This window comes from Protomyctophum parallelum (assembly GCF_964188405.1).
Source record: "Protomyctophum parallelum genome assembly, chromosome: 20".
Lineage (NCBI taxonomy): Eukaryota > Metazoa > Chordata > Actinopteri > Myctophiformes > Myctophidae > Protomyctophum > Protomyctophum parallelum.
In genome coordinates this window covers 36591898-36616897 of record NC_139718.1, presented here as the reverse complement: position 1 = coordinate 36616897, position 25000 = coordinate 36591898, and the positions used below count along the sequence as shown (strand labels likewise).

Below are 25000 nucleotides of genomic sequence, written 5' to 3'. Positions count from 1 at the left end.
CTCGATCATACTACAGCGTCACACGAACACATTAAAAGTAAACGTTGCTGACTTTGAATTTGAATCCTGAGAAGTAACAGTTTTGGACACAACATATAATGAGGTTTCCAACTTTCCACTCGACAGAGATGATATAATTCTATTGCTGGTACCTGTCCGTATGAACAAATGCAGTACCTGTCTCTCCTCAGCCCGGTTGTCATGTTTACATAATGGCAGTGTTTTTACTTTCTACTGTGAGCCTGACACAACAGTCTGAGAACACTCATCATCACCATCTCTCCATCATCTGGACCATGCCAGGTAGGAGAGAGAGACGGAGGGAGGGAATGGAGAGTGAGGAGAGGAGGAAAGGAGCAGGCTTTCCCGAGAGTGAGTGTGAGAGAAAGAAGAATGCTGTGTAATGGTTGTCGAGCGGCTAAGGTGAGTGATTGGGTCCATTCACGCATTGATTAGGTCATTGTTCAGTTTGTTGATTGGACCGACCGAACGATAGATGGATGGCCTGATGGACAGAGGGATGTAATCAAGGGGGGGAAAGGAAGAAAGAAAAGATAGATGCAAATCATGCAACATGCAAGGACGCATGTGGCTCCAGAGACGAATGGAGGCTATTGGTTGCTTGGATTCAGCACAAGAAAATGATTAGAGAACAAACGTCTCTCTCTCTGGACTCTCTGTTCTCCGTTATTAAGAAACGTACAGTACTGTTTGTCCTGGCTCGTCGTTTGATCGCGTGCCCTGACACTGACTGACTGGCCGATGAATAGAGTGCCCTGTCCATCACCCTGTTACCATGGCAACCTTGACGGAGGAGAGGAATAACTGACAGAACATTCCACAGGAGGAGAGGAGTGGTTTGGACCAGGACCAGTCCCACAGACCGACGGCACCACGGTTTGTCTCACCAGGGTCGGGACTACCTCTTTTCAGAGGATTTTGCCTGGGTGACTGCCCCTATGGCTATCCCCAACCCTAAAATAATAATAATAATTGTAACCTATTGAAATTTATATAGCAGATTCTGAAACATACTACAGAGATAGCTAACGGCCACCTGACCATGGAGGTTAATTTTACTGTCACACAATTCAGAACGTTTACCGTGAGATGGCCATAGCTCACCTCCTTCCCTGCAATATCTACAGTTACAGTACAGAAACTTGTAACATTCAGGAAATTGGACTCTTCGATCTTACTTGTAAATGTACGGGTTCCATTTGTTCACTCTTCAGAGCTAGACATGGATGAATTAGCGCAGAGGATTTGACTGTGAACAACCACGCAGGCTGCTTTCCCTCGTCATTCCGCAGGCTAGCTGGTTCATAACTGTTGTTTGTGTCCAGCTGAACATTCCATCCTCCGGAGGGTCATGGCTGAAACGAGTTTTGTAGCTGCCATCTTAGGAGGGGTCGAAGGAGAGAATGTAGCTGGATCCTCTCAGATACACTGTCCTCTGTGTTTGGAGCATACAGGGGAGTGGAGTAGTGAGAAACAGAGCGAAAAAGATGTGTTTGTCTAGCAGTGTATAGTACCCACCCGATCCGGCAGGTTCTGTGTGTTTTCCAGGTAAATGGGCCTCCCTGGTGCCGACCTGCCCTAGCTGACCCAAGTGAGAGGATTTTTTTCATTGGGCGACTGTGTGTGTGTATTTGGCTTCGGACGACTGTGTGTGTGTGTGTGTGTGTGTGTGTGTGTGTGTGTGTGTGTGTGTGTGTGTGTGTGTGTGTGTGTGTGTGTGTGTGTGTGTGTGTGTGTGTGTGTGTGTGTGTGTGTGTGTGTGTGTGTGTACCATTTACCATCATATACACAATGTCACAGATACAGTAGTATCTGTGACATAGGCTGCAGCTAATAACACAATTAGCTAAAATACAAAGGATGTTCCCTTGTTGTGTGATTACTTTTGTGTGTCCGTCTTCAGCATCATCACTGCCTCCTACATGTGATCCACCACCGGAGGGAGGCATTAGCAACCGGCGGAGGAGGATGGAGATGACATATGGTTAAGAGAGATGGATGGATGGATTGACAGCCATCAAACATGTCAATGTTTATAGCAGGCTATTTTTTCAACATTGTACAGTAGGCTATGTCTTGTTGTACTGTGTGTATACTGTCCTTTGTATTGACATGTGCAAACATATCCCATGTTTAAACTTTATACATGCATGCCATGTACGCACACAGAGCTACAGTATATCAGTAAAGTCTCCCTCTCTCCTGTTTCACATGGCAGTTCTAGGAGCAAACACAGTTTTTACCAATTGTGCTACTAATGAAGGCTCAGTTCCATTGGCAGCCCTTGTGCATGTTTGCTCCCTGGAAAGGCTCCTAGTATGCACTAAATGGAACGGAACCTTCATTAGCATCATAGGTAGCGCCAACGTCAAAGGGGTCCATTAGCGGCAGAGGAATGTCAGAACCCTTCAGCTTCTGTGCTGAGCTCGTTGAGAATGAGTCCAGACTGAGCTCGTCGTGATATTTCAACTGTTTGTTCTGGCCTTGAACCTTGAAGCTGATCGTCACAGCTGTGATGGCCGGTCAGGATCTGATTGGTCTATCACACTGGTTTCTTCACAGCAGGACGCTGAAATGTGGACTGGTCACAATTAGTGTCGGGTGAACACACACGCACAGACACTATGGGGTGCTAGAGCACCCCCTGCCCTTTTCCCTCTAGACAAATGTGCCCTTTTGGGGGAAAAAACATATTTCTATTTTCTTCTTTTAATAGTGTACACTGTACAGTATGTGGACCATGGTGACATTGATCAATTCTTGATAAAAAGCTTCTAATATATTATTTAGGCCCCTAGATCTATAAATATCACTTTTAAGGCAACCGGCCGGTACCACACGCTGCACAAGTTGCCCTTTTGTGTGTGTGTGTGTGTGTGTGTGTGTGTGTGTGTCTGCGCACAGCCACACACAGACACACACACACACAAACATTAACTTAAGCCTATTAATGCTTCTGTACATACATTGCTTTTATCACATATTTTCATACCAGAGTGTTCAAGTAGAACTCAACCAAAACATTACCTAGGACTAATCCCAAATTTCTGTATGTCATTGTGGTATTTTAATCTCTTTAATCATTGTGTGTGTGTGTGTGTGTGTGTGTGTGTGTGTGTGTGTGTGTGTGTGTGTGTGTGTGTGTGTGTGTGTGTGTGTGTGTGTGTGTGTGTGTGTGTGTGTGTGTGTGTGTGTGTGTGTGTGTGTGTGTTCTCTCTGAGCTATAGCGACCACCCTGGTCTTGGCCACTCTGACCAGCCACTAAATCTGAGCCGTGCCAGGCTAAAACCAACCTGATGATGTGACTTGGTGGGAGGGAGTAGAGGAGCTGTTGTTAATGTTAAACTGTGATGTTCTCTGACACCTCTTCTGTTCCGTTCCCTCTCTCTCTACTCTCAGCTACTAAGGATAAATAAAGTGCGTGCGTGCGCGTGTGTGTGTGTGGTTTCAACATTTCTGAAAAAAGCATTGCTCCATATTTCATTATTATGGACCCACACACACACACACAAGCACACACGTGATTAGAAACTTGCACCACAGCACGATTAAATGTTTTGATAAATAATATGAAATGTACTATTTATATATGGAAAGGATAGGGATAAGAAGGTGAATGAAACAGATGTTTGTTTTGGAAACCTTTGATTCTCAGTTTATTGTGAACTGAGGACACTATAGTATAGTTCCTGACAGCCACGACAAAATTATATCGCCTTTCCACTTCTCTGTTCTCCTCTCCTCTCTCTGCTTTCCTGTGTTCTTGTCTTTCCCGTCTCATCCTCTCCTCGCCACTTGTCTCCTCTCCTCAGGTATGGGTGTTGTCTAGTGGACAAAGCGTCTCGAAGATGGCCCAGGTAAGATCACGGACGAATAAAAGAGAGACTAGTGCATGGTTTAAAAGTGTCGGATGAACGGTGCAGGACCTGGTCATCTTTCTTTCACCATCTCTGGCCTCTCTCTCTCTCTCTGTGCATCTCAATCTCTCTCTCTCTCTCTCAGGGGGAAACAGGGTGAATAGATATTCTTACTCACAGAGAATCTTTCACAGATAATTGTGCTGGACAGTCAGCAAATTGGGTTAGGTTATTGGCTACTGGCGGGGTCCACGGGGACTGCATTCTGTCCCTCAACGATAAAGACCATTGACCAAATAATGTGTCTCAAATTAATTTGTCATGACACACGTCAGATGATCTGACAGGAGACAGAATTGAACATTCTGCCCTAATTCAGACGCAGAGCTTAGTCTTCCTCTGTGGCGTCAGTCTGTGTCGTTCAGATTTAACTTGAAACACTCGCCCACACCAACCACAGAAGCCTGGGTTCAATTCCCGGCAGTGGTGCCTCTGGCTTGGCTGACGGAGGCTCCAACGACCGCAAGTGTCAGTTGTTTGAGGGTGCGACCCAGCAGGGAGTTGTGTCCTTGTTGCTATACAATGATGACAATGATGATGCTTTATCCGATAAGCCGTGTTGTGACTGCGCCTCGTACAGTACGTACAAGTACATATACAATGGAAGTAAAGTGTGACAAATGACAAAATTGAGACTTCACGTTTCAGCTTGTATATACGAGTATACTTTACCAGGCTTTTCTCCTCGTGAGATGAGGAAAAACCCGGAGACAGACCCAACATTCCCCTTTGAGCAGGCACTTGGCAATGGTGGCAAGGAAAACCTCCCCTTTAACCTGAAACTATAACCTTGAGCAGAACGAGGCTCTAGGTGGGGGGGGGGGGCGACCCGGTGAGCGTCTGCCTTGACCGGTTACGGGGGAGGATGAGGCAGAGAGAGAGAGAGAGAGAGAGAACAGAGGGGGAGAGAGGGACACAAGATGCATGTCCACAAAGACAAGTGTGAAGAAGAGGGATGCATTTTGGTAGCAAATCCCACGTGTGAGAATAGTTCTGTGTTTTGCGCCACGTATATAGTACGTCCAGAAACAAAATGAAGGAGCTGGAGATACGTGTTCTGAACAGGACAGAGCTCTGTGAGATGCTATCAAGTCCAGTCCCCTGGTGAGGTCCCGAGACAAAGCTGTTATTGTTCCATCAGCGAGCTCTGACACACATAGCTCAGGTGTCTGCTGTCCTCTGCGGATGAGAACGTGTCAGGTGTCCTTCTCAAGGCATTATCAGGAGAGAGACTGTTCGGAGCGTTGGCGCTCTGAGCAGGCTGGAAGGTGATACAGTCAGAGAGGTTAGGACTGTGCGTGCGTGCGTACGTGCGTGCGTGCGTGTGTGTGTGTGTGTGCGTGCGTGTGTGTGACTGTGTGTACACTGTACACGTACGTCAGATCTGTTCTCCTCTGAGACATTTCCTTCTTTGGGCTTCAGAGTGGGGGACAAAATGACAAGATGTTCTGATAGTACTCTGGATTGACATAACAATCAGTTTTGTTTAGCCGCTCCAAGAAGCTGACTAACACATAATCATTACGATGAAGTATGAACATACTGTAATTATGGGATAATGGGACGGGAAGGGGTCATTTGATGGGGTGTGTGTGTGTGTGTGTGTGTGTGTGTGTGTGTGTGTGTGTGTGTGTGTGTGTGTGTGTGTGTGTGTGTGTGTGTGTGTGTGTGTGTGTGTGTGTGTGTGTGTGTGTGTGTGTGTGTGTGTGTGTGTGTGTGTGTGTGTGTGTGTGTGTGTGTGTGTGTGTGTGTGTGTGTGTGTGTGTGCGCGTGCGTGCGCGCGCGCACGCGCTGTGAGTTCTCTCAGTAGCATATTTCTTCTGGATGTAATTTTCTGTACATCTGGAAGTTAAGCCTTGTAATAACATTTGATATTATGCATTAAATGTCCTGCATTTCCTAAAAAAACAACATTAGTGGAGGTATTGTATTTCTGTGGGCTACTGGCAGTGTGCACAAGGAATTTGGCACTAATCGGTCCAGCAGTTTGCAAGATTAGCTCCGGAGTATACGGACGGACAGACAGACAGACAGACAGACATAAACATAATAATATGGATCATGTATGGTTTTTAATAAGTTAAAGGTCTATATTCTGATATTCTTACTTGTGACATACACTTGTGGGTGCATTCTTCATTTACCTAAAGAGGTAGCCGTAGCGGTTGTTCAGGAGCAGATGTCATCAGGTGGTACTCAACCTACACTGGGTGTTTTTAGGCCCTCAACCACAACACTCTCCAGTTGGTGGGCTTGCCGTGGTGGGCGAATCTAGCTCTGGTCCATAGCCTTACTGCTCTTGCTGTGACTCCCCTGCGCCCCATAGCGATATTGCCAAGAGAAAACCCTCATAGAGAAGATTATTCCTTCGGGTGAATTTGTTTTTGGGGGCCCCCCGAAATAATTTGGCGACCCCCAGAGGGTTCGCGACCCACAGGTTGAGAACCCCTGATCTAGACAACCATAATATGCCTGCCAGGTCTTGTCTTTGCAGTCCTGCACTGATGCCCCAAATCAGCCGCATATAGCGTTGGGTTTTACACTCAATTAACATTGTTGATGCTAATGTGCTGGAGGTTCCAAACTTCTGTTGGAAAGTCCAGATGTTTTCTGTACTCTTCATGATGTATCCTGGGACAGTTAAACCCTGCTGAATGTTGACCAGGGGCTCCCATGGGCTCTATACTTGGACTGCTCCTTTCCTATTACACCAAATGTCTTTGCCGAAAAGAGCTTATGTAAAAGCTCACAACGTGTCACGTTGCGACACGTTGTGAGCTTAGATCACATATTTTCGCCCCAGGGTTCACAAAGTTAAACAAATCTTTATGTTATGTCACTAATGGTTACAAGTGCATTGTTTTCCTAAACACATGGATGAATCCTGTGGAAACAGCATGCAGTCTGTTCCCAAACATCTGGCTTTGTCCCTCAGGATTCAAACGGATGCACAAGATGCGACGCGACAGTCGGACGGTAGATGTCGTGGTAGAAAAACACTATAAAAACACTATTCTTCAAATTGTGTCTTATTTCCTGTCAGTGATCTGTTTCAAATCAGAACGAGCGCTCACATTTCAACACGGGAACGTCCAGGTGTGACTCCGGGGGTGGAAGTTCACTTCTGTTCTCCCAGGTGTTCTTGTCAGTGGATACCGGATACATGTAATGCGAACAGGATGTTCGGATGTGATGACAGGATGGTTTTGATGGTGATAGCAGCGTGGTAATGTAGATTAGAGCTCAGCTGAGCGTGTGCGTGTGTGTGTGTGTGTGTGTGTGTGTGTGTGTGTGTGTGTGTGTGTGTGTGTGTGTGTGTGTGTGTGTGTGCCTGTGTGCGTGCGTGCGTGCGTGTGCGTGCGTGCGTGTGTGGATAACAGCTGAGTCGTATTCCACTCGTTTTTCTTTCCTTCCTCCTTCTCCCTCCTCCTCCTGTCACAGTACAGCAGTCACCTTGGGGGAGGTATAGAGACTTCAGACTAGAGAAGCTGAGACTGCTGGGAAATCCTCTTGTGGTTTTTCAGAAAGCTTTAAGAGATCAATGGTCCTCAATCAGGTGGTCACGACCCCCAGAAGTGGGCCGGGGAAAGGTTCTGACTCGGTCACGGACAAAGAACAATTCAACACAGAAACCTTGTCTTATTTATTTCATGTCCTGTGTCCTTTCTCCATAATTGCGTTGGAGGGCAAAAGTGTTTTTTTAGAGTCGCTTCCTGTAAAAATGTGGATTATGTGTTCTGAGAATGTGCTCCCAGCTAAGAACAAAGAGAGATCACGACCTTGCGTCTAGAACTAAAGAATTGCGGCTTATTTGTCCTCATGATGTCCTTGTCATGGTCCAACTGGCTGTCAGAACCGGGAATCTTAAATTATGTAACCAGAGTAACCTTAAGGACACCGTTGTCCCTGTAACACATACAGCATGTTCTAGCTTAACTAGTGCCTAATTGAGTTCAATTGCTCTAATTTAGATCCTGATTAGAATGAAAAGCTTCAGTATGGGTACCCCGTTTGAGTTGAGAACCAAATTAAAGATATGAGTTTACTTTTATCTTGGTTAGAATATATGTATTAACGTTGGTCTGTAGTCCCAGAGCAAGTTGCCATGAAATAATCTTTGATGGTTCCTTAACTCCTATAGCGCCATTGCCGAAGATCATTGTCAATTGAAGCCTAATTTTGATACTGATGCTTAACGCCATTGCCGAAGAGTAATGGGAATTGCGCTTTTATAGTGCATTCGATCGATCAAGCCATAATGCTACTTACGTTAGCCGGTTAGCTAGCTCTGTTGTTCGCACAGCACTGGATCATTTTAGATCGTCGTCGCCATAATAATCCATTCTATATGTTTCTTTCAATCGCCTGTATCTCCTATTCTTTGTCCCAGATGGCATTTTGGTCAAAACAGTGTTTCTTTGACGGCACAGAGCCGGCGATGTGGAGCTCTCCAGTGCACCGGCATAGATCGATCATGTAAACAAGGCCTGTCTCGGCTCCGTCGAGCATCCTAAGATAAGCTACTTCCGGTAGACTTGAACTGTGGCTTTTCAAAATAAGAGCTCAAATTTAAAAAATGCTGGCGTGAATTAGATCCTACTTTTTCAATAAATGCTAACGGAGTAAGAGTTAAGGTAACCACGCACTGTACTATCCCAGCAAGCCAAATGATGTCATGATGACGTTACGATAACGTCCTCCGGTGACGTTCAGGACTAGGCCAGATCTCAGCCGATATGGGGATGATCTTTACGTCATTTCCAGGACGTCTTCACCAGTTGAAATAATATTCAAATATTCTGGGCCAGATCTGACTAGTTATGGCATGACTACCCATTTAGGCCTGACGTCGAAGTAAATAAAAAGTCTTCTGAAAGAATATATATTCAAATATTTGTGCCGCATTTTCACGATTTTTCTAAAATAGCAGACCAACAAGCTTGTAGCGCTCCACTCGGTGGCGCGCTATGAGCTTGTAGATCTGCTATTTTTCAATAGCTCTCTCTTGGATGCCCGTCTTAGTGGGCAGAATTTATGTTGGTTGAAATCAGGTGATATTCTGGGACAGATGTGACTAGTCTTGGTTTGACTTGGTCTGGCCCCAATCGAGACATCGCTAATTCGTCGAGGTCCTGACCGTGCTTGCTGGGATATCTTATAGTGTCTTTCTTGACCCAGACGCATTTTTCCACACCGTAGCATAAACGTGGCAAAAGTATTTGTGTTAGTGTCTCACAGACAGTGTGAGTTGCACTGTGTGACATGTATTGTAATGATGTCCAGTATAAGACAGCTAAACTTGTGCAGTATGCAGACTATATGCACGCATCTTTAGAGGGAGATTCGTTTGTGATATATTCCTGTAATTTTGTGTGGATAACAATACAAATAAAAATGAAGATTGTACAATAATTGTAAAACTAGCACTATTAGCAGCAGACATGGTGTGTATGTAGACATTATGTCAGCAGTGTGTTTTGCGACTGTGGGCGTAAATTCGGTTACAAGCTGACGTGGAGGAGGAATTGCTTTGTGCTATTATTGCATGCTTTAGTGAAGTACTACTGATTTTTGGCTCTATCCCCAAGGTGAATGTTAGAAACATTTGAACTTGCCATTCTTTTACCGTTTTGGAATGTACGAGTAATTGTCTAGTAATAACGTGTCACCGAAACATTCGTTATTTTTTCTTAATTTGGCTGTAGCACAAGAGAAAGAGCATATTGATAAGTGAAGGCTGTCTGTGACAATTATTTAGAGTAGCTGATTCATTCAATGTATTGCCTGCTTTTAAACATAAATCAGGCTTACAGTGTGTCAGCCAGGCACACATAGTCCTTAATGAGAGCCAGAGTGGGATTCTTGAGGGGGCTGCTGGGCCCAGGCCCACAGGGGGGGGGCTGCTGGGCCCAGGCCCACAGGGGGGGGCTGCTGGGCCCAGGCCCACAGGGGGGGGGGGCTGCTGGGCCCAGGCCCACAGAGGGGGGCTGCTGGGCCCAGGCCCACAGGGGGGGGGCTGCTGGGCCCAGGCCCACAGAGGGGGGCTGCTGGGCCCAGGCCCACAGGGGGGGGGCTGCTGGGCCCAGGCCCACAGGGGGGGCTGCTGGGCCCAGGCCCACAGGGGACTAAAGGCCTAAAGTAGATTAGTCAGATCGAGACCCACTGTTCCAGAGCCTGACAAAAAAGGGCCCACCAAGGTCTCAATCGAGTCGGTCAGAAGGACCCCGTGGGGTTTTTTTTTTTTCCAGGGGCCCAATATAGTCTCAATTGCTTCTGCTCAAGAAAGGCTAAATATTTAGTTTTGGATGCCCAAGGAGCCTGCACCCTGGGGGCGGGGGCCTTGACGCAGTCTCAGGTCTACGGGCTCGGGTTCCGGCCCTGATCAGAGCCGTTCAATGGACTGTACTAATCTAGTAACGCACTTATGTAAACACCAGTATGATGTGGAGTCAAATGTACAGTCAAAGGATCCATATCTCTCTCTCTCTCTCGGTGGGAACCTTGTGAACGTCAAATGTGTGTCTGTCTGTTGGTATATTTGAACAAATCATCTTCAGTATGTAAGCTAATGCTTGGCAGTCCGTTCTTTTTATAAAAATATACATCTGAGGAAGATCTAGGTACGCTGGTACAGCGAGCTGACAGTCTGAAGTGGAGGAAGAGGAGGTTGTCGTCCGGTTAAGAGCTGACATTTGTGTTCTCCATGAAGTCCATCTGGTTACCAAATGAGTACCGTATAAGTTATACTGTCTAGAAAAGTGCTATTTGAGTGAACGTTTACAATAATGGCAGACACATGTTTATATGATGTGCACGCACTATTGTTTTGATACGTAGGCCTATGTGAGGCTCTATATTCTCAACGCTGGATCACATCCAATCAAAGCATACTATACGAGGTGTGTAAGAAAGGTAACAGGGCTGTGGAAGCCACGCTCATGACTCCATGCTAATTGAGTAACTGCTTAATGTCACTGCGTTGCGCAACATCTCACCACTATTCTCTTATTGTTCACTTCTCTTACTCTGTGCTTCTGTTTCAGGCTGTTTGTGTACTTGTACAAGTGCATTGTGCTATTTCTGAATATATAATCTTAAAAGCGTTGGAAGATTTTGCAAAACACTTTTAAATATATACAAATCTGGAGCCACGGTGGCTATTTACAACCACAAGAAGCAGCTAAAGTCCTCTGTCTGTCTGTCTGTCTGTCTGTCTGTCTGTCTGTCTGTCTGTCTGTCTGTCTGTCTGTCTGTCTGTCTGTCTGTCTGTCTGTCTGTCTGTCAGTCAATCAGTCAGTCACAGTCCGTTGTCGTGACGGGACCTAGCTTGTGAGCCTAGGAACAGAGGTGGTTGCACTTATTCTGATTCTGCATTATTATGCATTATTTTAATAAATAAATAAAAATCACACCCACCTTTCTTGGCTGAGGGGGCAGGACGGTCCAGTTGAGGGGGCATCTCGCCCCTTGGTGGAGCCGCCCAAAAGTTGGGCACTGGACCACAAGTACGCTGCAACGTAATGCACTGGGAGGACGAGCTCTCCACGTCTTTTCCAGAGAAAAGCATGGCAGAAAGGCAAAACAAACGCTTTCTTTGGGCACGTCACCTTAAGGTTTATTTTTTTAAATGTTCAGAAACCTGCAGATCCCCCAGCAGACTGGGACCAAAGGTTAGGACAATAATAGCTAAAAGATGTGTCTCTGTGACTTTTTCTTCTAGCCCTTGGAACAGTTAGACCAGTGTCAGGGCTCTGCCGGGCACATACCTAATCAAATCAAACAACACAACAAAAGGAAGGTATTTGGTCTTTACTTCACAGGAAGGCACATAAGGATAGAAAATATAAGAACACCCACACAGCTAAGCCTTAACATAAAATACCCTCCACAGTGCAAACAATATATCAAAGTAAATACAGTAGCAGTACAAAGTGTATGCACGCGCATGCATGCATGCACGCGCACACACACACACACACACACACACACACACACACACACACACAGAGCGAGATCTGTCTCCTGTTTGAATTCAGACAGAGATTTAGAGAGAAATGTAACATCTGGTGAAGGTCTTCATTATAAATCCTGGCCTTCAGGTTACATAAAGGCAATAACACAGTGTCATTCATCCATTAGCCTTCAAGTCAAAACCTGACAGCTTCATCCAACCACAGCCAAACATGTATTTTTCTCTCTCTCTGAATATAGAGGGTATGCGCATGTATACAGTGAATGGCAGATCGAGTGGCAAAGTTAATTGAACATTGTTTAAAGTCATTTAATGCAATCAAATAGGACTTTTCAGTTCAAATGTGTGGGCTGTCGAGGCCAGAAAGTAGTTTTTTGCCACTCAGTAGGCGTTCCTGCATAACTTCTGGGTATGATGATTGATGATGATGTCACACACATACCCTCTATTGTAGTCAGTCTCGTATTGATGACTATTTCCCATGATGCACTTCCACATGTCATCCAATTCTGATTTTCATTAAGAGGCCACAGGACGAGCTCGTCCAGTTATTATTATTATTGCTAAAGCTTGTATTGTTGAAGCTAAAATAGAAAATTAACAGTATTGTAGAGTTGAGGACCAGTGGTCCTAGTTATGTTAAAATCATTATCCATGACGTTTTTGTTAAATGATCTCTAGCGGCACATGATCATCATGATCTTCAGATCTTGGCAGCTCATAGATAAAAATAATAATCAATATTGGGGAAATGTCAGCTTCTGAATGATTCCATCCCCAAATGATTCATTTGAGTGGACTTTAAGTCTCTATGGGAGAAATGATTTGTTTTGTTTGGAAAAGCGGCACTATCATGTCAGGGGGAGATCACTGCATCGCTGCACATTAGATGTGTTTTGAATCGAGTAGCAAACCTCTTGAAGGTCCAACCAGTTGTGTGATCACTCTCCAATCATATTAATGTAAGCCACAGTCTCGCTGCTACAGTACATGCCTGATCAAATTGCAGCAGGACGTGACTTTACTAAAGCCAAGCAAAAATAAATAAAACCCAACAGAAACATCAGATTTTTTAACCCTTGATTCGATTAATGTATAGTTTGAGTTCAAATACATACGATTCGAGGTGGAATCATTGGGCATTGATCTAGTTCAGGGGTGCCCACATTTTTTAAATTGCCAGCTCAAGGTGATCTACCAACCAAAAAAATATTATCCCATTGCTTAAAATACTCAAAATAAATAACATTAAGGCATTAGGACTGTTTCAAAATCAATTCTATTTATTTACCTTTTCAGTTACCCCACATTGCAAAGAAGAGATTTTTTGTTAAAGTTACTCTTTGTAATAACGTCAATCAATTTCAATTTGTAATAACATATATTGCTCATAAAATGTTACAAATATTAAAAGTATCACACATAAAAAGCATACACAATCACATGAAGGAATAATGCACCACTCAACTCAACCAGAGCAGAACTCCCACCACAGGACTCTGGCAATCAATTAATACAGTTGCAACCACTATATTAACACATTTAGTACAGGAAGTGCCTTCAAAATAAAGGCTATAGAGTGCCAGAGTTGTCTGATTGCTTTTACTTTGAAAGCCATGAAACAGGAAACACTTGCCTAAAAAAGTTGACTTTACAAAGGGACCTCACATCCCCGATCATCTTAATATATTGTTTTACGCTCCAAAAAGCGTTCATATTTTGCGGGAGAGACGGATGAGGCGCAGAAATGAAGCGCCAGCATATCGATCCATGCATCACCACGGAGAGCACCCTGGATTAGGAGATACGAGTCATTCTTTCCGCCGCGCTAACATGGGAGTCAATGACAAGCTAATAGTTGCACTGAGCGTTAGCATACGGCAAGCGGAAAGCTAAATGCCAAAAAAAATAAAGGAAAAATTCTGAATATTCTTATCTCGCCCCGCGTCGCTGGGACGTCGCTAGGACGTCCTCACACGTCAATAGTACTAATATTTCGGGATCCTTATGACGTTCTCAGACGTCCTATGTATAGAATCTGTTTTAATGGGAAGTATTGCAGTGGTTCTCAAAGTGAGCTACTGTATAGGCAAACATTTTCCATCTATCCATTTTCGGTCGAAGAGATTTGGTGTATGGGAGAAAAGGCGGGTACCAAGTACAGACCCCCTTGGGGACCCTGGTCAACGTAATATACAGGATTTCAGTGGTTAAAGGCCTTGACATGCGAGTAGCCCTATGACCACCAAGGGGTTAACATGTCTTTTTTTAGTTTGTGTGTGGTGATATCAGAGCAGTCACAAGTGATAATGATCATACTGCCTCTCAGTAGCTCCTCTGGGGAGCAGGAAATCCAGAGAGCTCTTGGACTGCTCAGCTAGATAGAATATTAGATGCTGCTGAAATTACAATATGCCTGGCCATGGCGCTGTTATGACTGCAGCCTCCATCAGATGCAGAAGCATTTTACTGCTCTTGAAAAGGCTAAGCCACAGTACTTGACACGTGGGACAGTAGTAATGGCCATTGTCAATAATAAATATGAATTTCCAGATTTCTGTGAAACACAGGCTGTTTACCTCGTTTGAAACGTGCCACGGTATATCAATAAAATGCTCTTGCATTGACGTGAGAAAGTGATTTAATAACGGCCCATATTGGCATCCGTATTGTGGGGAAAGCTTTCGCAGACAATATATCTGATCGACATGCTCACAGCACATTGAGTTGCAACACGCTGTGAGCTTGTCGATCAGCTATCTAGCAAAAGCTTTCTAAAAGACACTAATATAGAGCCCTGTGGGACTAACTGGTTAATGGTGTGTAATGGCTGAACGCCTCCAACATTCCCTTAACTGACCTAGGACCAAATCCTGCCAGTTCTTCCCATGTCTCCCTCACAGCGTTATTGTGTCCCAAACAAAGACCAAAGTCTCTATTAAAATGCCAACCAAGGACATTTCATCAATACAACACAGGATGTAATGCAGCGCTCTGCTTTGCGCTTGGATTTTGAAAAGGTTGAAACGTGTGTGTGTGTGTGTGTGTGTGTGTGTGTGTGTGTGTTACACCTGCTCTAAAGGTAACCACGCAATAGCAGTAACAACAGTAACACTACCAGCATCAGTAGCAGTTACACGATAAGATATGTGGTTAATGTTGTTCCGTTTCTGTCGCACGGCGCTGTCAACAACATTGTCATGTGATCTGCTGCTCGCTTCTCTCTCCAAAGCCTTCAAAGGCCACATTCACTCCATGCTGTTCCTGTTCCTGTGTCCCCTTGGCTCTGCCTCGGGACTTACCAAGGTGGATTCCACTGAGCGTGGTGTTCTACCTACAGACGGCAAGTGCTGCATTCCTCCGTGCACTGTTAACTGTACTCTGTTCTGCCTCTGAACCAAGCCACGGTGTTGCCAATATATGCCCAGCAGTGATTGAAGAAGTATTCAGATTATCTGCTCGAGTAAGCGTAGAAATACCATAGAAGCTTTAGCCCCCCCTATTGTCGCTGAAACGGTAGCCATGATCAACGCAGAATGCAGCCTACTGAATCACGACTCCAAGGTCAGTAGACGACTAGTCGTGTCTACTGGAGCATTTTCAATGCACTGATGGCATTCGAATCCGCTATGAAAAATGTTCAAACTTAACTAAGATTCTGACGATTTTTTAAAAAATTATTCGATTGTCAAAACAGCTAGATCTGCTGCTTTCGCCAAACTTAAGCCAAACGTTCAATTTGTCTCGCATATTACATGCCCAGACTAGGGGAACTATAGAGATTAAGGTATGAGTACATTACTTGTCTGTGTGGTGATGTGATACTGTGGCAGCCAGGAGGATGAAGCTGTGATGGAAGCCCAGGGTGAATGAGGTCACTGCAAAAACACGTCTAGCTTTCAGTCATGAGAGACTGGTCCATCAAAGCCCTGCTGGGGCACGAAACACATGTCGTTTGAACCTCGTCCGGTGTGTGTCGCGTGTCATTTTGTTGATGTCGCGGTGACGCTGGATAAAACAAATTATTTCCATAGTTATCTCCGCCAGGCTGACGCGCTTCTGTGCTTTACACAGAAGGATACAAACGCGGGGTCTGGGGCAAAAACAATGTGATGAATGAATTGGCTGATGTATGATGATAAGAGCGCCCCTCGCTTCACACGAGTGCGATTTCTATAAAACCTGCCGCTTGTCAAGCAGCTGGCAAAAAATCACACTGGTGTGATGTGAGCGGCGCCTTTGGGGGTCACCCACCGGGTCACTGGAAGCACCCACATGACGTCACTGGAGGCACGCACAATGCTAGGAGCACACATGAAGCAAGGCGTTGGAGGGGTGCTTGCGCTACTGTTTTGTAATTTTGTGCACAAGAATCAAAAGTAAAAATTGTGCTTGCCTTTCATGTGTGCACACACGCGCGACTGTGGCTCCACGCTCAGAGTCAATAATGAGCGTCACAGTCTCCCAGCAGGCTGTCCGTCATGTAGCTGACGTGCAGCACGTCCTGGTAGTACTGCTTCTCCACGGCCGTGTTGACCGTCCACGCCACCAACGCCACCCGCCTCCGGGCCCAGTATTGGACGTAGTCCGGCGAGATGTAGTCCTTCTGCACCAGGATGGCGGAGGTTCCACACAGCCTCCACAGCAGGTGGTGGTGCGCCCAGTCCAGCAGCACGTCCATCAGGGTCGCCCAGCGGTGTCGCCACGGCGACGAGAAGCGCGGGCTGCCGTCCCCGAAGCGGCTCAGACTCCACGGCCGGTGGGTCAGCGCGGTGACCACGTCCGGGTCGGCCTGCCTCATCCCGTAGATGACCCTGGGCTCGAAAGAACAGACCACGCTGGTGTCGTAAAGCGCCGGGTGCTTCGTGTATAGCTCCTTAAGCACCGCCGGCGCCTGGACCGCGTGGCCTTTGACGTCAAAGTAGATCGTCAGCCCGAGTTTGAGGCATTCCTCCACCGCCTGCTCCAGCGTGGGGACCTTCTCGCCGGCGAACGCGTCCCCCAGTCGATGTTTGGCGGCCGCGTCCAGCTTAGCCAGCTGGGAGAAGCTCATCTGGCTGAGCGCGCCCGAGCCGTCGGTCGTGCGGTCCACCGTGTCGTCGTGCATCAGAACGGCGACGCCGTCCGCCGTGAAACCCACGTCCAGCTCCACGCCCGACGCACCGTTCCTGCCGGCCTCCCGTATGGCCGCCACGGTGTTCTCGGGCGCGTCGTGCCCCCCGCCGCGGTGGGCGATCACGGACACCGCGGGAGAGACCGTATCTCCGGCGGGTCGGATCAGCTGGCGCGCATCCGCCTGACGGAACCGGAACGCCGGCCAGAGGACATAGGCGGCCGCGGGGGCGGTTAGCCATAACAGACTTCTAGACATTGTCATTACTGTACAAAGGAGTTACGTGGAGCTGGGTTGGGTTGGTGGCTGATAACCTCTGACGGGGATCACGGCGAGTTCTATAGCCGGTCAGTCGATCAGTCGATTCTCAAGATCTACACATATGCTTATATATGGGCAACAGCAGTTCTGGACTACCGGATCAGCATTCCTATATTTGGGCATATCGGTGGTATTGATTGGTTTGCCGGTTCATGAAAGAGTTCACGGGCCTCGCAGAATTCGCCCAGCCCACAGTCCGGGGAATCGTCCGTGACTTCACAGAGGCCACCAATTTATAGACACACACACACACACACACACACACACACACACACACACACACACACACACACACAGACAGATTTTGCACATTTCTGAGGGGTGCTATGCCCAACTGTGTGTTTGTGTGTACCCCATATAGCGATGATTTGATTGGCCGGAATGAGATGATGTATGATGATAAGAGTGCGGAGCGCCCCTCACTTCACACGGGTGTGATTTTTAACTGTAATAAGCAGAATAAAAGCAGGAGTTATGCATTGTTGTCACTCTTCCGCACTCTGCACAGTGCAGATGTGACAGTTGTAGTAGTTCTCCAGAACCACCACAAAAGGCTCTTAAAGGCTCTGGTCAAGCTCTGCCAGTGGGCCTAATCAGCCTAAATCCCCTCACCTGTGCAATTTCCAGCCTCTGCCTCAGCCAATTGATTGCCATAGCAACCCCACACCTGCAAATTGATTACTTAACCACTCCACTTTTCACAGTCAGTTTGCACTCTTCACACACAGGCAGACTGGCAGATACAGAGAGATCTCCATGTGAAACACAGACAGATAGTTAAAACGGGTGCCACGGGCGACAAGTTGACAACGGGTATTATTACGTTCCCAAGTTGCATCGCTCTCAAGTAGACCGGTGGCCAACGGGCACGTATAGGTCTAGTTTCGTCTAATGAGAGGTTCAGCTTTAAATGTAATGTAAGCCAATGGTTCTCAAAGTGGGAGTTCCAGGGGTCCCCAGCTAAATGATAGTTAGTAACCAAATAGACCCTTATGGACCCAAATCAATTAACACTGATTTTACGGTAGAAATTGGGTAGAAATGCCATTAAATGGGGGTCCGTAGACTAATGCATGTCAAACTGGGGTTGCTTGTCATTAAACAGGTTGAAAATCACTGCTAGAGCCGTACAAATATTTTCTTATGGGGAATAAGGCATATCTCTTAAAATGGGGTTCTGCAGGCTAATTATTAGTGTCAATTTGGGGGTCCTTGCCATGAAAAAGTTTGGGAACCAAGCTGAGATGTCGCTGCAGAACAGTTTAGGATGATCTGTTGAGTTTGTACACTCTGTTTTCACTCTCTCTCTCTTTCTTTTTTTCTCCACCTCCCTTTCTTACCCTTCCCTTCTCTCACACCCCCACTCCCTCCTCCCTCACCCTTTTTCTTCTAGTTGTCCTTTCTCCCTCCCATAGCTCCCTCCCTTCCTCCCTCCCTCCCTCCCTCCCTCTCTCTCTCTCTCTCTCTCTCATCACTTTACCTCACAGGTTGACCCGTCAACAAGCGCTCTACAGAAAGCCCCTCCCACCTCCAGTGATGTCACAGGTGTTAGGTGGAGGGGTGTTCAGGTTATTTAAGGAGCCCTGTCTCTCTCCGGACGACCGAGACTGATTGTGCATCACATACTCCGGCAGCTCTCTCAACCCGTCGAGGATTAATGTCACACGATCGTTTTTCTTTTTAGATTAGACAATTTGGGAAAAAAGTGACCTTTAGAATTTTTGAAAATATTTAAAAGAAATTATCAGCTGGAAAGCTTGGATTGGAAAACAATATTGTTGTGTTTTCTTTTGGTGGATTATTAGAGTTGGAGGTAGATTTGTGTGTGTGTGTGTGTGTGTGTGTGTGTGTGTGTGTGTGTGTGTGTGTGTGTGTGTGTGTGTGTGTGTGTGTGTGTGTGTGTGTGTGTGTGTGTGTGTGTGTGTGTGTGTGTGTGCGCGCGCACACGCACGTGTGTTTGCGTTCGCGCGCGTGTGTTTGTGCGTGCAGAGGTCATTTCAAACACCTGCTGTGACTTTGAGATGCTGAGATCACTGACGGGCTGATGACTTAATTCTATTATTGGGCTGACTTGTTGCTGGCTGCTTGCTGGAATGGCTGTTCATTTCTGCTTGACCGACTGGCTCACCTGCACTGTAAAGTCCTTAGCGTTATCCATTTGGGACAATTTTGTATTCTACTCAGGATTAATTGAGGATGTTTTATTGCGTGAATCACTGGCTGACTGCTATAGTCTGACCCATCTACTGTACAAGCTCACCTTGTGAGTGTGCAGACTGGCTATTTTTGGCGAAGAGATTTGGTATAGTTGTGGGGGGGGGGGGGGGGGGGGGGGAGTCTAGTTTACTAAGTCTAGAGGATTTAAGTTAGTGGTTCTCAAAGTCTCTCAGGGTTCCTTGGGGGGGACTCTGACAGTATGCTGCCAGAGTTATGGGGCATCTTTGAAATGAGACATTTTGAGAACCACTGGTGTGACCCATGGCTTATTGATAGGAATGTCTCGAGCACGTTGTTTTTGCTATGGAATTTTTGCTAGGAATAGCCAGCACACACAAACAAATCCTTTTCACATGGTTTATGTACCTCTGATGGACAATGGACATATAATATTTAAACTAGTCGATCACGTTTTATTTGCTCCGTTAGAAAATGATGTGATCGGCCCCCGATTTCCGTTCAGGTGATCGAATCGGGACAACCACACTTAATTGAGTAGTGGGCTGACTGACCGGGTGACACATTTGTCTGCTTTATTGACTGACTGAAATATGCCTGCACTGTGAAATCATGGCAGTTCATTTAACAGGAGAGAGTTGGACACATGTCAGCAGTTCATTTAACCAGAGAGAGTTGGACACATGTCACCAGTTCATTTAACAGGAGAGAGTTGGACACATGTCACCAGTTCATTTAACCGGAGAGAATGGGACACATGTCACCAGTTCATTTAACCGGAGAGAATGGGACACATGTCACCAGTTCATTTAACCAGAGAGAGTTGGACACATGTCACCAGTTCATTCAACCGGAGAGAGTTGGACACATGTCACCAGTTCATTTAACCGGAGAGAGTGGGACACATGTCACCAGTTCATTTAACCGGAGAGAGTTGGACACATGTCACCTGCATTTGTACACCTTCAAGTTGCAGTGTGAAGCGGCTAATTGCTTCTGGAAGGTTGTGTGTGTGTGTGTGTGTGTGTGTGTGTGTGTGTGTGTGTGTGTGTGTGTGTGTGTGTGTGTGTGTGTGCAGTCGGAGACGTTGATTTGAATAATGTGTTTGTTTGTTTGCAGTTGTTATGTCCATCATGGAGCCGTCTGCTGTGCTGCATCTCCTAGGTAACGACAGTTCAGCTAGAATAATATATCTATCTGTTTGATTGATTTCTGATCTCTGTATAGAATATTGTCACTGTCGGGGGTTATTTAAAACATTTTAAATTTGGATTGGCTATATTGCTTTTGTCTTGTATGATGATGACGTTTATTTATTTGGTTTCTGCCTGACAGTAACTATATCTATATTTTTCTTCTATTGTTTTCTGTTTTGTGTAGAATATGATAAATGTACTCTATATACTAATTGCGGAACTTGCTATCGGTAGAATTCTACATTTTTTTATCTATTACAGCTAAAAAGTACATACAGTAATCTTTCCCCATCCGATATTTATATTTTATAGAACACATTAATGTTGTATCACAATAGTATAACCCATTCTGGGCGGGAACCCCTTTTGGTGTTTTGCCCCCTCAGGCCGGGAACCCATTTTTGGGTTCTGTACAGTATGTACAGTATTCAAAAGTTACAAAAGAATTATGCTGCAATATAAATATTTGAAGTTTTTCAGAAAACTTAGGTCAGGTTTTAGAAGGTGTTTTTAGAATCGGCCTCAGGCCTAAATAGTATAATATCCCAAATCACAGACAATATCCAGTCTAATATCATGATATGTATATGATATTGATACTAGGGATGTTCCGATCAGATTTTTTGGCTCAAGATCCGATTCCGGTCATTTGAAAATGACGTGACCGGCCCCGATTTCCAATCACCCGATCCAATTGGGACAACCCTAGTTTAAGATGATCTCAGATCACAACAGACACTGTTCCCAGGGCACCCTCTCCTCAAAACGCACACACACGCACACACACACACACACACACACACACACACACACACACACACACACACCATGCCACCCCTTACCCCGACATTCCACAGCGGCTGATTGAAAGGATCAGTTGATACAGTTATTTTCTTTCTCAAACCTTGTTAGATGGTACAGTATAGTATAGAGAGACAGTAGTGACTCCCAGCAGGGCAGACAGAAGGGTTTCTGCCACACGTCATGGGAGTCCCATTCTATCGCTGGTCCTCGCGACTCACAAGGAGCATGTGGTCCCTGCGTGTAGCCACCAGACAGCCCCGTCGGAAGGCTAGAAACGCTTTATCTTTCTTTCTTTCTTTCTTTCTTTCTTTCTTTCTTTCTTTCTTTCTTTCTTTCTTTCTTTCTGTCTCTGTCTCTGTCTGTCTGTCTCTCTCTCTCTCTCTCTCTCTACGCTCTGTTTTCACTCTCTCTCTCTTTCTTTTTTTCTCCACCTCCCATTCTTACCCTTCCCTTCTCTCACACCCCCACTCCCTCCTCCCTCACCCTTTTTCTTCTAGTTGTCCTTTCTCCCTCCCATAGCTCCCTCCCTTCCTCCCTCCCTCCCTCCCTCTCTCTCTCTTCTCTCTCTCTCTCCCTCTCTCTCTCTCTCTCTCTCTCTCTCTCTCTCTCTCTCTCTCTCTGTCTTGAAAACTCTTGAAAGTGTTCTTGAAAGCAAGAGATGACCAGATAAGGTGCAGGGGCTGGGGTCGGTTGTTTCCTTGTTGATGGGTTAGGGTCATTATTGACGGCACCTTACTAATTGCTTTCTTTAATAATAATAAAAAAAAAATAATTGCATCTGTGATTTTAAATGTCTAATATTATATGGGTCTTCTGGTTAGGTTGACTGTTTGTCTTGTACCGAGTGGCTTTTGAAAAAAGGTTTTAATAAAGCCTTGAAATCTAAAATATCTTTCTTTCTTTCTTTCCAGGTGTTGTGTGTCTGGCCTGCTCAGCCTTGGGCTCCCCATCCTCTGGTGAGTACATTTACGTCAAGTACAATATTTAAGTAAAAATGTTGAGGTACTTTTACTTTTACGTTTATTTATTTGTTTGTTTAAATGTTGTACTTATTTATTTGTACTGATTATTTTACTCTGATCTATACCAGCTCTGATCTATACCAGCTCAGCTATGAGCATGTGGAACGATACGGTGTATTTTGATAATGCCATATACCCTATCATCTGTGATGCTGCATACACATTTTTATATTGATTTTATAATAATATGTTCTCCATAAGCCCTTGGGGCTTTATATATATTATTATTTTTAGCCTATACTTCAGTTTTCAACTCTTTTCTGTGTAATATATAACCACTCGAACCCCAGCGTCCAGATTCACGGGGGAGCATTAGCCAAAAATAGCTATTTTGTGTGATTTTGGTGTAGACGGGAAAGACTACACGGAGGTTTAAAGGGATATTTCACTTAAAAAAAAAACCTTTGGTCATATTATCGTCTACTCAGGCTTATGTGAACACCCCAGACAGTTTTTAAGTTGCTTGATTCAGTTATATTCATTATATCTGCCCCGCCCCCTTCCTATACAAACCCATTATAACTTCAAACTCCATTTTAACCATGATAGATTCATCGAAAACACCCAACGTTTTTTCTGGTGACTGATATTGTCCTTGCCCTAATGACGTTAGGGGGCTGTGTTTTTTCATTTATTTGTAATAATTATTTTTTATGTTTTAGTCTCCTCCGGCCTCTTCCTGGAGGAGGGTCTTTTAAAAAATAATTATTAAAAATAAATTAAAACAGTAAATAAAAACCACGGCCCCTCACGTATTAGAAGGGCAATATCAGTCAACAGAAAAAAGGTTGGGTGTTTTCAATGAATCTATCCTGGTTAAAATGGAGTTTGAAGTTATGAGTGGGTTTGTAAAGGATTTTGTAAAGGAAGCTAAAATGAAATCCTGACAGTTTTCTGAAAAACCCATGTTTCTATGTCAGTGGTGCTCAAACATTTTCATGTCAACGACCCCCAAAGATATACTGTATGTAATTGGCCGCCGACCCCCATCTGAAAATATGTTGTTCCAGGGACCCCCCCCAGAAGCAAAGATTTGAGTTAAAAACGTCCGCTCTGAAAGAATATATATTCAAAGATCTGCGACACATTTTCACGATTTTTCTAAAAATAGCAGACCTACAAGCTATTTTTGTAGGTCTGCTATTTTTCAATAGCCAAGGTATAACATGATGCTTGAAACGCCAAAAGGGGTTCCCGCCCCCAAAAGGGGTTAAGTGGATCAAAGTAAAAAGCTGCGTCCCGTTCTCCCGGTCTCAGTGCCGTACCCCATCAGCTGCTCCACCCGCGGAGCTGACCTGACGACGGACGGCCAGGTGGTTCTGTGTCCGTCGGACTGTGGGCTGTCCCGCCTGTCTGTGTTTGGAACGGGAACCTACGCCTCCGTGTCCAGCATCTGTGGCGCTGCTCTGCACCGGTAAACCTGTATTATAGAGCCTACATACAGTATACCTCCCACTATCTCTGCACCGGTAAACCTGTATTATAGTAGAGCCTACATTCAGTATACCTCCCACTATCTCTGCACCGGTAAACCTGTATTATAGAACCTATTAGTATAGAGCGTCGCAGTCCCGCCCACTACCAGGGCCCAGGAAATGATTCCCCAGTTCATTTTCCTCATAGACATTTCAAAAAGTATTTATTTAAAGACCTTTTAAACCTCGTACAAAGCCAACTCGAGTTGTGAGAAATCATGACAACAAACACAATTTCTTCGGGCAGAACAAATCATTAGAAAGAAGAAGAAATATATATATATAGGACTATATATATATATGGCCAATGTAGATCTGCTATTTCTCAGGGTTTTAACACTGAAATTATTGTGGGGGAAAGACTGTGGAGAAAGCTTTCGCTGAAAACCTGCTATTTTCGGCGAAAGCTTTCTCCACAATAACAGAAAACAGAAAAAGAGACCTGCAGGTACTCCGCTCGACCACATGGAGTGTGAGGTGTTGAGGGCACATCTACTGTATGTACTGGACTGAGATGTCACTTACCCCCCTCTTGCTGTCCAGGGGGCTGCTGGGGGCGGGGCCGGGGATGGTCAAAGTCCACAAACTGCAAGGCCGCTCAAACTACTTGAGCTCCTACACACACGGCTTCCAGTCCCAGGCTCTGTCCAGGTGGACCTCCTCATTCAGTCTGACCAGTAAGTCTGTCCAGGTGGACCTCCTCATTCAGTCTGACCAGTAAGTCTGTTCCACGGACGGACGGACGGACAGACGCCAAAGCAGGCAGACAGACAGACTGACTTGACTCATGGGTCGATCAATTTACAGAATGACTGAAAGTCAGGTAGACCGATATTTCACTCTGCTTGCTAACTCTGTCTGTCTGTCTGTCTGTCTGTCTGTCTGTCTGTCTGTCTGTCTGTCTGTCTGTCTGTCTGTCTGTCTGTCTGTCTGTCTGTCTGTCTGTGTCTGTGTCTGTGTCTGTCTGTTACAGAGCCTGAAAAC

At 45.4% G+C, this 25000-nt stretch overlaps 2 protein-coding genes across 5 annotated transcripts in view; one reads left to right on the top strand and one right to left on the bottom strand.

Moving 5' to 3' along the window:
* Nucleotides 1-3343: 3343 nt before the first annotated feature.
* coch (coagulation factor C homolog, cochlin (Limulus polyphemus)) overlaps nucleotides 3344-25000 on the top strand; it is a 30995-nt gene continuing 9338 nt past the window's right edge. The window contains exons 1-7 of one of the 4 annotated variants that reach the window (XM_083791428.1): nucleotides 3344-3438; nucleotides 3834-3878; nucleotides 20639-20683; nucleotides 22431-22475; nucleotides 23757-23955; nucleotides 24560-24693; nucleotides 24990-25000. The exon at nucleotides 24990-25000 is cut by the window's right edge and continues 61 nt beyond it. In XM_083791428.1, coding sequence (XP_083647554.1) covers nucleotides 20644-20683; nucleotides 22431-22475; nucleotides 23757-23955; nucleotides 24560-24693; nucleotides 24990-25000 — 429 coding nt within the window. In that variant the 5' untranslated portion in view covers nucleotides 3344-3438; nucleotides 3834-3878; nucleotides 20639-20643. Of the gene's footprint in view, nucleotides 3439-3833; nucleotides 3879-18957; nucleotides 19158-20638; nucleotides 20684-22430; nucleotides 22476-23756; nucleotides 23956-24559; nucleotides 24694-24989 lie in introns of those variants that run through there. The other 3 variants (XM_083791430.1, XM_083791429.1, XM_083791427.1) reach the window with 3 other exon arrangements.
* Nucleotides 16352-17281, bottom strand: LOC310877756 (glycerophosphodiester phosphodiesterase 1-like; the record flags this gene model as incomplete). The annotated part of the gene is made up of 1 exon (XM_083791705.1): nucleotides 16352-17281. One exon carries the CDS (start codon nucleotides 17279-17281, stop codon nucleotides 16352-16354), a length of 930 nt encoding a protein of 309 aa, XP_083647831.1.